The following is a 14,382-nucleotide window of genomic DNA, read 5'->3' as shown; positions in this document are numbered from 1 at the left end:
GTCTTTCAATAACATGCATGTGTTCATAGGGATGAGGATTGATAAGATTTTGTCAATACCGATGCCCTTATCGATTCTGCTTATTGATTTGACTCTTTATCGATTCTCTTATCAATTTCTATTGAGAATTTCTTGGTACAAAAAGTAGCTTTACGGGTTTTCTGTGTCAACAACATTTAATAGAGTTTATACTGTAAGTGAATAAAATGTAATTGGTCCCTGAGTCTGGATATTTCTGGGCATAATTAAACAGAAACAGGTAAAAATTGCACACAGTGTGATGCTGATGTACTGTGTTGTAATATATTGATAATTAAAGTAGGCCATCTAGTGTCTCAAAGTGGTTATAGCAATGGTTTAAGTTGTTTGGAAGCTTTCCGTGGTTATGAAGTCAGCCATGAGCCTTTCAATTGCCTGTTAGCTTTTGACATTTGAAATTCTCAGTATTTTTTACAAAGAGTTGATGTGATATGTTTCTGTGATGAAAGTTGAAATTCTGTTCTGAAGCTGAAGTTATGCTGATGTATGCTAACTGCTAGCATATCAATGCAGTTTCCCATATACGTTAGCATCAAGCTTGCGCTCTTTTGTTATTTTGGTAAATAAGGTGATTTATATCATGTCGAATGTACTGAATATGAATCTCCTGAGAGAGAGTAATGTATATTTCTTTATAAAGTCAGTTCTTCAGTAAAACTTCAAGCTGAAAATTCTGAATCAGAGTTTTCTTGGGAAACGTTATCTAACTGCTAAGCTAAGATAGCTGCAGCAGACTAGTCAACGTAAGGCCCGGCAGCTCCAGCACAATGTAAAGAATTGATAAGGGAATCGTTAAGCACAACGGCTAACGATATGGATGAATTGAAACATTTCTTTTTGATTCCCATCCCTATGTGCTCAAGTGTTGTATGGTACAGGGAACAGATCTGAACTGTATGTGTGCATGTCAGTGTGCATGTTACCTGGTGTGTATGTGAGGAACTTGTAGGCCATGTAGGCCAGTGGTAGGATGGGGATCATACAGTTGTCGCCATTTGTTTCAATGAAATCATGGCGAGTGATGGCGGTTGGATCAATGTGGTGCTCCCTGAAAGGACGGATAAACGCCTGCAGAGAAAAGGTAGACAGAAAGAAAGAATGGATTAATAATAATTTATTTTAATCCAAATGCTACAAAACTGTTATATGCCCATCAATGCACTCAAATTTACAGGAAATAGCAAATTAGATGGAGCTGTACTTTTTAGCTTTTAGTTGAAGTTTTATTGATGAAAAGATAAGCTTGATCTTACAGCCTGTATATGGAGTGATTTTGGTTGGAAACATATATTCCTCTGAAATCAGATTTGATACATTGGTTAAAGCAAAAGGAAATGAGTTAAATGGACGGGAAATCAGTTTTCAAACAGCTCCTGCCTGTTTGTGTCTTCAGTGTAACACACATCAAGTGTTTCAATAAATGGAAATGATGTAATTTAGAGTTTTATCGACAAAAAAAGGGAAATAATACTCCGAGAGCCACAGTCACCATAAATCAGAACACAAAACAGACAGTGAAAAGCATTGTTTACAGTTTTTACACAAATGCAGATCAAATGCGCACACACACACATCACGACTCAGCGGTGCTGAGCATCATGCGCAACCCCAAAGCTCATATCCAGCATTCTAATAAACCACAGAACAGCAGTTGGCTCGCGCAAACACACTCATAAGCATAAATGACCCATGGACGCCCCCCAAAAACTGAAAAATGTGAGCTTCAGACACACACACTAACACACACACACACACACACACACACACACACACACACAGACTAGCCCACAAACCCCACCTGCACTGTGCAGAGGCAGACACCTGTCTGTGAGAGGATGGGGGTCTCAAATGAAAGACTGAATCTGAATCTCAGAAGCACAAAAGAGGACAAAAAGAAGCATGCGCACACATGCACACACAGGATAAAGGTAATTTATTTCCCTCAGTGGAAAAGGCAAAAAAGGAGGTTTGCATCTCTATTTCCATGGTGTGCATCTATGCATCTGTGTGTGTGTATGTGTGTGTGAGTGTGAGTGTGTGTATCTTTGGAGGCATCAGCATGAAAACTCATTATTGCAGCGATAGCTGTTCGAACCAAACGCGCACGCCTGCCAGTGAACAGAGTTGGTAGGTGCCACAGCAAACAGAGGAACTATCTGTCGATATCTGCACAATTATGTACCCATCTCCTTTCTCGTCTGCCTCTCTCCCACCTCTACCCTCCCGTCACCCCCCTCTCCTCGCCGCAGCCCTCAGCCAGATGAAAGCTCGGCTAAGCCGTGGAAGTCGTGCCGAGCGGGGCGGCATCAGCGCTCCCAGTTAACGGTGGGCCACTGGTCGCTGTGTGTCCTCTAATCCCACACCGTTTAACGGCCCACCTCGCACAAAGTCCATTAATCACCAGCTCACATCGCCCATCACCCCAGCAACCAGCGCTGCCCCACTGGTTGCACAGACACGCCCCCTCCACCCCTTTCCTTTTTCTTGTCCCCCTCACCCCGACCTTTCTACTGTATTTTCATCTCACTTTCTGTCTCTTTTTTTCTTTCTTTTCAGCCAAATATTTCTAACCAGACTCTGTCATATTTTCTGTCACAATCCTGATGTGAGCCATTTTGAGAGCAGCATTAGGAGTAATGTTTACCTAAAGGTGAAATAATCCTAATTAAAGAAAGGCAGAAGGAGTGGAGTACTAAATTAGCTGCAGAAGAGAAACTATCAGATCTTAAAATATCCCCCATAACTGAAAGCACATCTGGCAAATTTCATTGTGAATCCAGCATCATTGGGAACTAATGAGCGTGACTTTGTCCTCAAAGTGGTGCCATTAGGGGACCGCTAAATCCTTGTTGAGTCAATTAAAGCTCAACGACATGATGACGACAAAAAGCAGCGCAGCCCAAAGCCTCGCTAAGGAATACGTCTAAACACTTCTGGGAGAATGTAATGCACTTAAAGATAGTGTAGCTGTTAAGTACTGGGGAGTAAAAAAAAATGTAAATCAAAGAAAAGCTTCATTATATAATTTCTAACAAAGAGCATTAGCAGTGCAGGGTGCAAGAGAGTTTTAACTTTAAACTTTGAGGTGGAGCAACACACTCTGCAGTACATGCTGGTTTTATTGAGAAAACAAATAATACAGATAACATTTTCTTTATCACCCTAAAGCATTTTGTTTTACACACTTAAAGGAGAAGCATTAGCTGCTGCTTCAAAAAGAGCTGATGGAGAGCAGGTTGTCATCACACATTAGAGTAAAAACCTTGTGGAGATAAAGCAGGGATGGATGAGGTGGTTTATTTTTGGTCTTTCTGGTCCAATGAGGTTATGTAAGGTAGATTTGCATGCAGAAGTGAATGATGCAATAATAACAACACTTCATAATGTTGCACTTACAAAAAATGTGTTTTTATTTGCAGGTTTTTTATTTCTGGAAATGATTTGACTCACTTTTTCATCACATGTGCTCCCAGTCAGATTATTCTTGAATGACCAAATTAAAGACGTAAAGAAACGTAAGCTATTTTTGTGACCTTTGCGGTTGAATTTTACTTTAATCCTGCAGATCACATCGACTGTGTTGAGCCATGAATTTGAGAGCTGCTTCCGCTCTGTTGCCCTCACTCCTAGAAATATTACTTATGATACTACAGCAACAGGCTCCTGTGACTCTGAGGGATCTCCTTTTTGTGAAGCTATAGATGTGAAGTCTGCATGCACACACCACAGGTCTGTGTGCAGGTTCTTCATGGTGCTGAAATTTTAGTAGTTTTCATGCTTTAAATTTAATCTCGTAATAAAAGAAGCATGGGACCAAGCAAGGACATGCAAATTTCCACAATGACAGTACAATAAACAAACAACAGAACAAACAAATAAAGAAGTACACTGCCTTCAAATGATTCCTCCATAACGGCAACTGCTATTAGCCTTAGGTGTTCTCCATCGGGCTGGGCTTTGATATTCAAACTAACTCTAACTGGGAGCACAGGCCTTCTTTATTCTCAGCCTCAAAACTCACACAGCCTTAAAAACCCTACTGAGGTGTGTGCCATGTTTTTTTTTTTGTCTCCACACACACAAGCACACGTGCACACACACACAAATATTCAAGCCGCTTATTGTCAACTCTCTGTTCTCCACAAAGGTCCATTCTTCTCTTCCAGCTGAAGTCTTTATTAGAGGTTTCCTACAGTGTCCAACACACCATGCAAATATGTGGCTGCCGCCGTGCCTTTGGTGCCTTTAACTACTGTGAACCCCACAAATGTCGCATCATAAATAAACATTACACCACAAAGTACCTTCAGCCAACACAAAAAGTGACAAGAGGGCTACAGAAAGCATTGTTCAGAGTCTGCTGATGGTACGACGCATGTTCACAAAATGTTACTGTCTGAAAAACACGATGCAGACACTACATCCTTCTCTTAAAGTACATCAAGTTTACAAATGCAGGGCTGTGACTGAATGGTATCCTGAGAGAAAACCTTTACAAAAAAGAGAAAAATGACAGACAGAGCTTCAGATCATCACAGTAAACATTTTAATGTAACAGACATTGATGTGGCTCTGGAAGGAAGTATTATCTCATCGGAAATGTAGCTCTCAAAGGTTAAGTTGCTTCTTCATTCAAAAAATCATCATCATTTGAGCATCAAGGTTAATTTCAACAAAAGATAACCACAAAATATAAGAAAATAAAAAATTACAATTAAGTCTTAAGAATTGAGGTTTTATATTGTTGGTAAAATGTGTCAAGTTTTTTTCCCCAAAGAAATCAGTAGTAAAACAGTGGGACAATAATTATTGTAACACCAATGCGTCATTTGTAAAATAAAAAATAAAAAAGGAAAAATTTGCTTTACATTTACACAAAATAATTATCTATATAAATTATTTATTAAAAAATAGAACTATGAAATATACACACCCTATGTCTTTCACACACACACACACACACACACATACACAGAACGCTCCACTCATTAATCACAGTTACATCTCAACAAACCAATCAGCAAGCTGCACCTGATCACACTGATTTTAATTGGCTAAAATGAGGACAACCTTAACTCTAATTGTCAGTGGAGGATGGTGCACAATCCAGTGTGTGTGTGTGTGTGTGTGTGTGTGTGTGTGTGTGTGTGTGTGTGTGTGTGTGTGTGTGTGTGTGTGTGTGTGTGTAATAATGACTGTAACTTGGTTTAATGTCAAAATTAAATTTATGTGAAAAAGAACATATTATATTTACATATGTAAAAGATGTGTGAGACAATTTGAGTAAGTTCAAGGTGAGGCCAATCATGAGCTTTGTGTGTGTGTGTGTGTGTGTGTGTGTGGGCATGTGCTTTAGGGATCACAGACATAACTGTGTACAGGGGTATCCCTCTGTGAGTCTGTGACATTTAGTTTCCAGGTCATTATGGCAGTCCTGAGACTCAGGGGGAAAAGGTGCAACCACCATGCTGTCATGGTAACAAGGCCTTAGGAGAGACAGGACACAAGCCTCGTTTCCACCAAGCGGTACAGTTCGGTTCGTCTCTGTGCAGCACGCATTTTGTGGTGTTTCCACTGGCTAAACCCGGGACAGATCCCCAAATAACTGAGACGAGCTGTCCCACTTTTGGGACCCTTCCAAAGAGGTCTCAGACTAAAATGATCCGGACCCGGAAGATGGAGCTACAACCTTGCAGTCCGTTGATTGGTCGAAAGAATTGTCACCTACCCCGCAACTGCGGCTGTATTTCTCCTTGCGGCACACAGTCTTCTCTGAAAGAAAGCTTGATTGTGATTTGTAACAAAGAGCCACATGAAAATCACAAAGACAACGAATTACTAGATATCTTCCATCGTTGCCCTTTGTTTACTGTATTGCCTTTTTCTTCTTCATTGGATTTATTAGCAGGGTACACTGTGTCGCGCTGCTATGGCGACACACTACTATGTTACTGATGTAGCTATCAGCATCTGGCTTATACGCTGCCTACCACTAGGGGGTACTGTTGGCCGTGGAAACTCAAGCTTAACCGTACCAAACCGTACTGATCTAAATTGGACTGCTTGGTGGAAACGGGGCTTCAGTCAGCAGGGTACACTTTATTCTGCGGGTCAAATAAATGATTAATTTAGTGTTACTTGTCACGTTAGGGCTGGATGTTCTGGAGCAGCACATACTTGTATTTAGTTGGCAGTCAACACGACTCTTTAACATAATAAAGTAAGACATTTACTGAAGTGTACAGGAGCAAATGAGCCTCGTCTGAAGGATTCATGAGGGCAAAATCAAAGTTCAGACACCAAGCAGAAATCCATTGCTACACTGTAAATCCTTCAAGTTACAGCTGCAAAGGAGAAATGTCTCATAATACATTGTGCAGGTGTACCAGTGGAGCTTAACCTAGGTACCACAGTTGGTCTAATCAAGCACAGACTATGATGTATGTGGTGAAAAAGTGTCAGTCCACTTCCTGATATTTGGGTCTAAACACTAACAGGCTAAACGGCAACATCAAATAAAGAAGCATGTTTTTCTCAAATCACACAGTCAACAATAAATAAATCAAGTTAATACAGTAGTAAATAAATCCTCCTGAGTGTAGTACCTACACAACACTAAGTGTACATTTCTTCTGGGGCTGTTATCAGTTGGCCTATTCGGCTGCAGCTAAAATGTGGTTTTAGTTGAACATGAGGAAAATGATGCTTTATTTTACTCTTTGAAACTAATTAACAGCACATTATTTCTATATGTTGTCTAGAGTAGCCCGACTGTGTGCCTTCATGTATATACAGTATACATTTACATACTCACCTTGCCAATAACAGGGATGTCCACAGATCCCCAGGTATCTGCCCCCCAGTGTACCATCCCCGAAGCAAAGTCTGCCGTCACTATACCCAGGACTGGCACACAAACACAGACAGAGACAAACAGGCAGACAAAAAGGAAAAACATGTGTTGTAAATAGATGTGCGAGCAAACACCAAAACACTACATAACAAGCCTCATGTGGGATGGGACAATTATTTAGGACATTTACTCAAACTCATTTACATACAGGATGGTCTTTTGTGTCTACTGTTAAAGGGAGTTTTACAGAGATACCCTCACAGGCAGAAGCTTTGTCACTGTTTTTGTTATATACACATTATCTGCTTACCTATGCCAAGGATGATCTTATAGATGTGAACGGTGGAGAAGTGCAGAAGAAGGAAGGAGAAGTTGATGATGAAAAGAAAGAGGCACAGAATAACGCACACCCACTCCTGGAGCCGCTTACCTGAAAAAAAAAACAGGGTGACAAGAAACAAACGTGTCAGTCATCAAAACGCTGGCACACATTACAGGATTCCTTAAACCTTCACACATTTGATGATAACAAAAGACAGATCACACAAGACCTCTCTCTTCTGATCTTACAGTGTGTGCTGTGCACTCCAGAGCAAACCACACACTAACTGAATCTTCAGCAGAGTATCCGCTTCTTCACGCTCAATATCCCAGATCTCTTGTAGTAAAACGTGACTTTGTGAGAACAAACATGACAAATGTGGAAAAGCAATGAAGTTTGTTTACGGCTTCTTTAATCAAAAAAAAAAAAAAACACAAAAAGGTAGAATGATTATGGAAAAAGCCGTGGAGACGGTGGGGATATGAGCTGTATGCATAACAGGGCTAGCTGGTGGTGAGTAAAGTTGTCACAAGTATTACAGAGAGATTTCTTACTTCCTCTTTAGTGAATCAGCTGAATAAGCTTGCGTCTTGATTGGCTTTGCTGTGGTACACGTGACATTAGACACTACAGGAGTTTTAGGCCCCATTCACACGACAACGTTTCATCCAAAAACACCAAAACGTGGTGAAAAAATCTGTATTCACACAGGAACGCTGAGGGACTGAAAACGCTGTAGAAGCATGCCAGGCCTGTACTCGATGCTACAACTGTTTTGTCCAGAGGCCACTTTTGGTAGCTCTCCACCAAAGTAGAGTTGAGCCGATCATCTGGTGTATTGGTGAATACTAAGTGCAAAAGTGGAGCAACGGATGCACATTTTGTTAAAACACAGTAAGCAGATTCAGCAGCACAAGCACCACATGGTAGTCCGTGACGATCCTAACAAAGGTACTGTTGTCCCATGTATGCGCTCGCACGGAGAGTGACATCAGCGTTTCCACTGAAAACAAGGCTTACTGTTTACACAGCGAAAGTGTAGGCAGCGTTTCAGAAAAATCCCACTCTGGAGGCCATTTTTTAAAAGTTTGCGTTTTAGGTCAGCCAAGACATAACAAATCTTTTGCTTTTCACCCTTAAACCATTGCCATGTAAACGGCCCCCGAGTCGCAAACATTAAACATGTTCATTTTTTTGGATAGACCGATTATCAGGGCCAATATTTGGCATTTTGAGGCATATTGGCATAAGCCTTTTTTTAAAATCCGACGGCGGATATGAAACAAATTTAAAACTGTGTAGTTGCGGCTCTGATGCAGCTGCTTCGCTGTCTGCAGTCACTACTCAGTCCCCAGCCCTGTCCCACCTACAGTACCATCTGATTGGTTACAAGCAGAGCCATGGCTTGGGAAACAGCCAATCAGCAGTGCAGTTATTTACAGTTATTGCAGTTTCATTGAAATTTTGGAAAACTTTATTTACTGTAGAAAACTTTAGCTATTTATTTTTTTAAGTTTTCATTTAATTTAATAAAACATGCCACTGAGCCTGGGAGCTGTTTAATAAACTCATGCTTGAAAGTATTTCAATGAAGTTAAGTATTGGAGTTTGTATTGTTCAAAATTTTGACACCAACATTTGCAATTTGACTGCAAATTGATATCAGCTCCAAATATCGGTTATCGGACTCCTTGACCTCAAAAAATCAGTATTGGTATCGGCCCGGAAAAATCCATATCGGTCTATCTCTGTTCATTATCTACGATCTCTCAATCAGAGGCCTTCTGAGCAGCTCCTACCTGACAGAATCACTCTTGACACACCCCACATCACAGGGAAATCATACACAATGTCATTTGCGAACTTACGAAAATCAAGCCGTGCTTTCTTTGATCAAAAATCGGGATAAAATTTGCCTGATTATCCTGTATAGTACACCCGCCTTAAGCATCATCAAAACAAAGACATGGTGGTGTTGCAGCAGGCATTGATTATTACAGAGTGAAGATGATGATGATTGAAGAGTGAAAAAGAGAAGCTGTTGACTTTGTTTTGCTGTGATGTTTTGTGTTAATGAAGTGGGTGAGGCCCATGACACCAGCTCACTCCTTATTGAGGGTCAAAGGACCATCAACCACTGAGGCCTTGTGTGTGTGTGTGTGTGTGTGTGTGTGTGTGTGTGTGTGTGTGTGTGTGTGTGTGTGTGTGTGTGTGTGTGTGTGTGTGTGTGTGTGTGTGTGTGTGTGTGTGTGTGTGTGTGTGTCCAAGTTGTTAATATGTAATCAGTCAGATGAAGACAAGTGTACTCCAGGCTGAGGGGTCAAGACCTCTCATATGTGAAACAGCAGCGCTGACGCAGCACCAGGCCCTGCTCACACACACACACACACACACACACACACACACACACACACACACACACACACACACACACACACACACACACACACAGAGGCTGTTTCAGGTGGGAGGTAGCTCTCTGCAGGGATGAGGCCAAACTCATAGGTCAGCAGTATTAAGTAAAGGACAGCGAGAGGAGGGCTAACTTAAAATCCTCCTCCTCTGAAGTGGCAGATCAGCAGTATTAGGTGAGAAACAGGAGGGTCAAACTAAAAGCCTTCATCCACCCAGCCCCAAAGATTAGAGATGCTGAATTATTAAAAACACACGTTGTGATCTGCAGCTCCTCTACTGCAGGGTTTTCTTATACCTTCAAGATATCTGAAGACTGTGTGGGCTTAAATGTATAATCCTTCAAATTCATCACTTTGTTTGCATCTCTTCTTTATTGCCCTGGTCTGACCTGTCAGCCAAAGCAGGAAATTTGACCCACTTACAGAAATAAACTCTTGAAAAGTACAAATATAAACTACCACTGAAGTGTTTTAAGTTCCTCTCTTTTGTTCTTTGTCTCCCCCTCTTCTCCTAATCCTCCTTTCTTTGCCAGTCTAATGTGCTTTTTAAACTTTAATGTCTTCAGATCCTGATATATCACACAGCATTAGCAGCCTATAAGATATTCATGACAGTTTTTTTAATAAAGCACACAGGCGTGTGAGTGTGTGCGCCTATAGACCTGTGTGACAATGAATATGCTATCAGCCTCTCATAAGGTATGGACTGAAGTTGTCACGGGAGATTTAAAATATGTGATTATGGATATTTTACGAATCATCAAATGTGACCCTTCACCTTCTTAAAATAGACGCTATCAAAGTTATGGAGAGACAGATGGCTAATTCAAGTGGAGATGGAAGTTCAGCCTCTGAATGAGTTTGACTTTGAAACTCAAGGATGTTCTTTAAATCTCTGCAGTGAACACCGGAGGAAATGATCAAGTATCATCATTCTATAACTTATTTTAACAGCTCTCTTCTCTTACAGTGACAGAAGCTTTGTTTTGTTTGATATGAAGTTACTTAAATCCACTTGGTATCCCCACTGTATATTGCTCATTAACCCTTTGCTAAGAGTTTGTAACAAAACCATAGAGGGAAGCATAGCACAGCTTAATATGTTGAGACCTGTCTTTTTTCCATGCCTGATGATGTCTTAGTCTTTTCATTGGTTGCTTAATAACTTCACAAAGAGGGAAAATTTCACTATTTTTCTTAACACAACATAAGCTAACAAATTGTGATAATCCATTATTTATACTCAACTTCATTTGTTATTCCTGCAAATGACACAAGTTTAGTTTCTGATACTGAATGATAACTAGGAAGTAATCTAAGTATACAATGATTGTCTTGGTGTCAGTGCACCGCTCTGACCTGGATACTAAATACAACAGCACAAATAACAATAAAACAGCACCTTAGCCCAGAGAACCAAGAACATACTGTATCATCAGTATTAAGAGACAATCACAGACAAGGGGTTTGATTCCTCAAGCCTGTGATGAAAGTACAAATATACCCGACACTACCTAGTTGCTGATATTTTTAAGAAGTCTTACCATGTTCTGCTCCACTTCACAGCATTTAACCAAAAGTGCCACTGCAGCAAGTGATATCACGCCCTGCGTTGTTTCTGTGTAAAGGTGAGACTGACACTGTACCACCACATAAGGTAGTAAATACTAAGCTCTTATTTTTCCCATTTGTTTTGAAATATATTAGGTCTGATTTAAAAAATAATAATAATGAGAATGGATATATAAATATTAACATCTAATCCCTGGTCGGGATGTAGTGTTCGATTCCATTCCAGTTTGTGATCATGTGATTAGCAATGATTTCTGATCAAATGATCTGATCAGGAGATCCTTAGAAATTATCGACATGAAACAGGAACTGATGAGTTTTTGATGGCAGGAGCACAATAATCCATAAATCATGGCTAATTATTCAAAGTAGATATCACCATCATCAAAGAACAATAAAAGATCATAAAAAAACAACATCACATCAGCAAAAACTAAATCGGTGAGAAGATGTCCAGTGGTGACATTTATTAAATAAGTGAGAAGATAAAAATATTTTCAAAAGACTGTGAGGTCTTTCTGAGCGAGAAGGAGATTATCAGCCCAACTATAAATTACTTCTAAATGTCATTTTCCAGTTTCCTATTAGGGTCAGATAAGACTGGATTTATTTACAGCATATCCCAAGCCCAGCAAAGTTAGCAAAGAGAAGGGGGATCTGTATTTTTCTCTGCTGATTTCTTAATTCAGTTTTGTAATGTTGGACACTGGAGCTGGACTGTCGAGAAGAAAAAAGTTAGAAGAGCAGAAAAAAGCTTAGCTGCTGATAGCGCTAAATATAGCTGTTTAATAAGCTACGGTACAAAGTGACTTTTCAAAGTTTGCCCCTTGTCAAGTTTCAAACAATAGCCCTCAGTAACTATTAATAAATATCTTACCTCGCTGCTTTGTATACAGTAAGAAGTTGTGCTGATTCACGTCTTTACAATGGTAGTTGCAAGTGCTCATGGGAAACTGAGTCTCTATCCTAAAAAAAAGGTATTCCAGATAGTCCTCACAGCCTCTTTGAGTACAGCCAACGTTTATATGTTATCTTTATGTTTGAAGTAAAGAATGCTGGCTCTTGTGCATTTTTACAAAATGAAGTGTAAACTGCTTTGAAAAGATGTTGAAAACTCCTTCATCAGAGCATCTCAGCCAATGACCCCAAAATAGAGGTCCTGAAGATTAGGGACCCCCTGCTGTGGGGGTACACTAATTGGCCAATTGAAAACTAATGTTTCATTTAGCTCATCAGTTCAAAATTGGACTACTGATGTGCTCATATAGTTGTGTTTCCTAAAAGAATCTGCCACCATTGGTACTACTGTACTGTTACCCTGGCTTGGTCTCCTCGCCCAGATCAAATTATTTTGATTTGCACGACCCCAGTTTTATTTATATTTCTTTACAATAATGGACAAAATATGTAAACGCAAGAAGTTTAAGTTTGGAAGGCATTTCATGTTCCCTTAACAGTGTTTCCCCACCCCCACCTTTGGGAACCACTACTGTAAGCTACTCTGACTTTTTAATTTTTTAATGTCTGACAATAAAAACACTATAACAAAGCTTTGCCTTTGTCATCATCATGTAGAAACGATTTAAGTCAAATTTACAAGTTTCTTAAGTGCAGGTCTAGTTAGCCGTTATTTACACCACAAGTCCTTAGGTAACAAACGGTAAGGAGGAGGCATCGCAGTGTTTCCTGTGGCAGCTCGTTTATAAACAGGCTCAGATCCACTGGAATAACTCAACGTGTTTACACAATACAGTTCAGGTAATATGTTTTCAGTCCACACAGCCTCAGTCCACACTCAGGTTAAATAGAGCGCAGTTGGCTCTGTTGTCTCCAAGCTTCAAGTGACACCATTTCCTCCACTCTGCCCCAAGGTACACACACACACACACACACACACACGCTCACACACAAACACACACACGCACACGCACACACACACACACACACACACACACACACACACACACCACAAGGGATAAGTACAACAAAATTCACTCTTGCACTCTCATGTCATCTGCACTGACACACACTCAGAATATAAACACTGTGTACACACACACACACACACACACACACTCATAGTCACACACATCAACATTTTCCTACTCCTCCACACACAGAATGCTGATACAACTGATGGATTTCCTAACACATTCTCACATCTCTCTCTATTACACGTACACACATCCTCTGACACATGCACAAAATCAGACACTCAATCTCAGTCACAAATACACACACGCACACACACACACCTATGCTTACACACTCATACACACATGGTGCAGGGCCGTGGAGCAGTGGGGCGGCTGTCAGGTGATGTGCGTCAGTCCTTGGATCCTCTGGCTCCCTGGTGAGGGGAAGGAAACTAGGACAGGCCTCCGCAGAGCACACACACACTCTCTCTCTCCCTGTCTTTTACACACACACACACACACACACACACAAGCCTTTGTCCCTCAGGCCATGGCATTGCTGGATATCACACACAACTACAGAAAGACACAAAAACAGCCTCTACAAACACAGATGTATGGACGGACATATGTTAGCAGGATGCATGAACACACTCACAGCGTCACAGAACTGTCATTTCCTGCACACAAACATACAAACACACACATCCAAACACACTCATACACACATTCAGTTGGCACACTCGGACCAAAATTTGAAATGTATGTTTAGATACAGAAACACACACACACACACACACACACACACACACACACACACACACACACACACACACACACGTCTTCACACACTTTGGGCCCGAGCAGCACACTCATTAATATCATTCTGACAACAACTGGCTCCCTGGCAACCTCTCTGCCATCGCTCACCCAGCAGCACCCCCCGCCTGCGAGCGTGCACGCCAGTATGCACGGGGATTTAACCTGGGCGGAGCCGGGGGAGGGGAACGAGGGGTGCTAATAGGCTGAAATTAATCAACGCCGGCTGATTCGCTGTCTGGGGAATGAGTGGCGGCCAGCAAGCAGGCAGGAAACACATCCTGAATACTAATGGACAAATGAAGAGGGGATATGGAAAGAAGACCCCCTTACATCAAACCGCTGTTTTTCAGGGACAAGAAAACCAGGCGAGGAAGTGAAGCATGTTCAAATATGTACAATGTGAGCAGTGTGAGCTAACCCAATGAGCAAAGAGATGATTAAAAC

At 41.0% G+C, this 14,382-nt stretch overlaps 1 protein-coding gene across 1 annotated transcript in view; it reads right to left on the bottom strand.

The window, feature by feature from the left end:
* LOC141796931 (plasmanylethanolamine desaturase 1) overlaps window positions 1–14,382 on the bottom strand; it is a 52,676-nt gene that overhangs the window by 14,881 nt on the left and 23,413 nt on the right. Inside the window, exons 2-4 of the mRNA XM_074678271.1 lie at window positions 7,203–7,322; window positions 6,854–6,945; window positions 963–1,107 (exon numbers count right to left, since the gene is read on the bottom strand). Of these exons, the coding sequence (XP_074534372.1) occupies window positions 963–1,107; window positions 6,854–6,945; window positions 7,203–7,322 (357 nt within the window). The remainder of the gene's footprint in view (window positions 1–962; window positions 1,108–6,853; window positions 6,946–7,202; window positions 7,323–14,382) is intronic.

The sequence above is a fragment of the Halichoeres trimaculatus genome, unplaced genomic scaffold (genome assembly GCF_033239565.1).
Source record: "Halichoeres trimaculatus isolate MK-OKI-2021-1 unplaced genomic scaffold, fHalTri1.1 fHalTri1_scaffold_10, whole genome shotgun sequence".
Classification (NCBI taxonomy): Eukaryota; Metazoa; Chordata; class Actinopteri; order Labriformes; family Labridae; genus Halichoeres; species Halichoeres trimaculatus.
The sequence above is the reverse complement of the archived record's forward strand: the minus strand, read 5'-3'. Positions and strand labels throughout refer to the sequence as shown.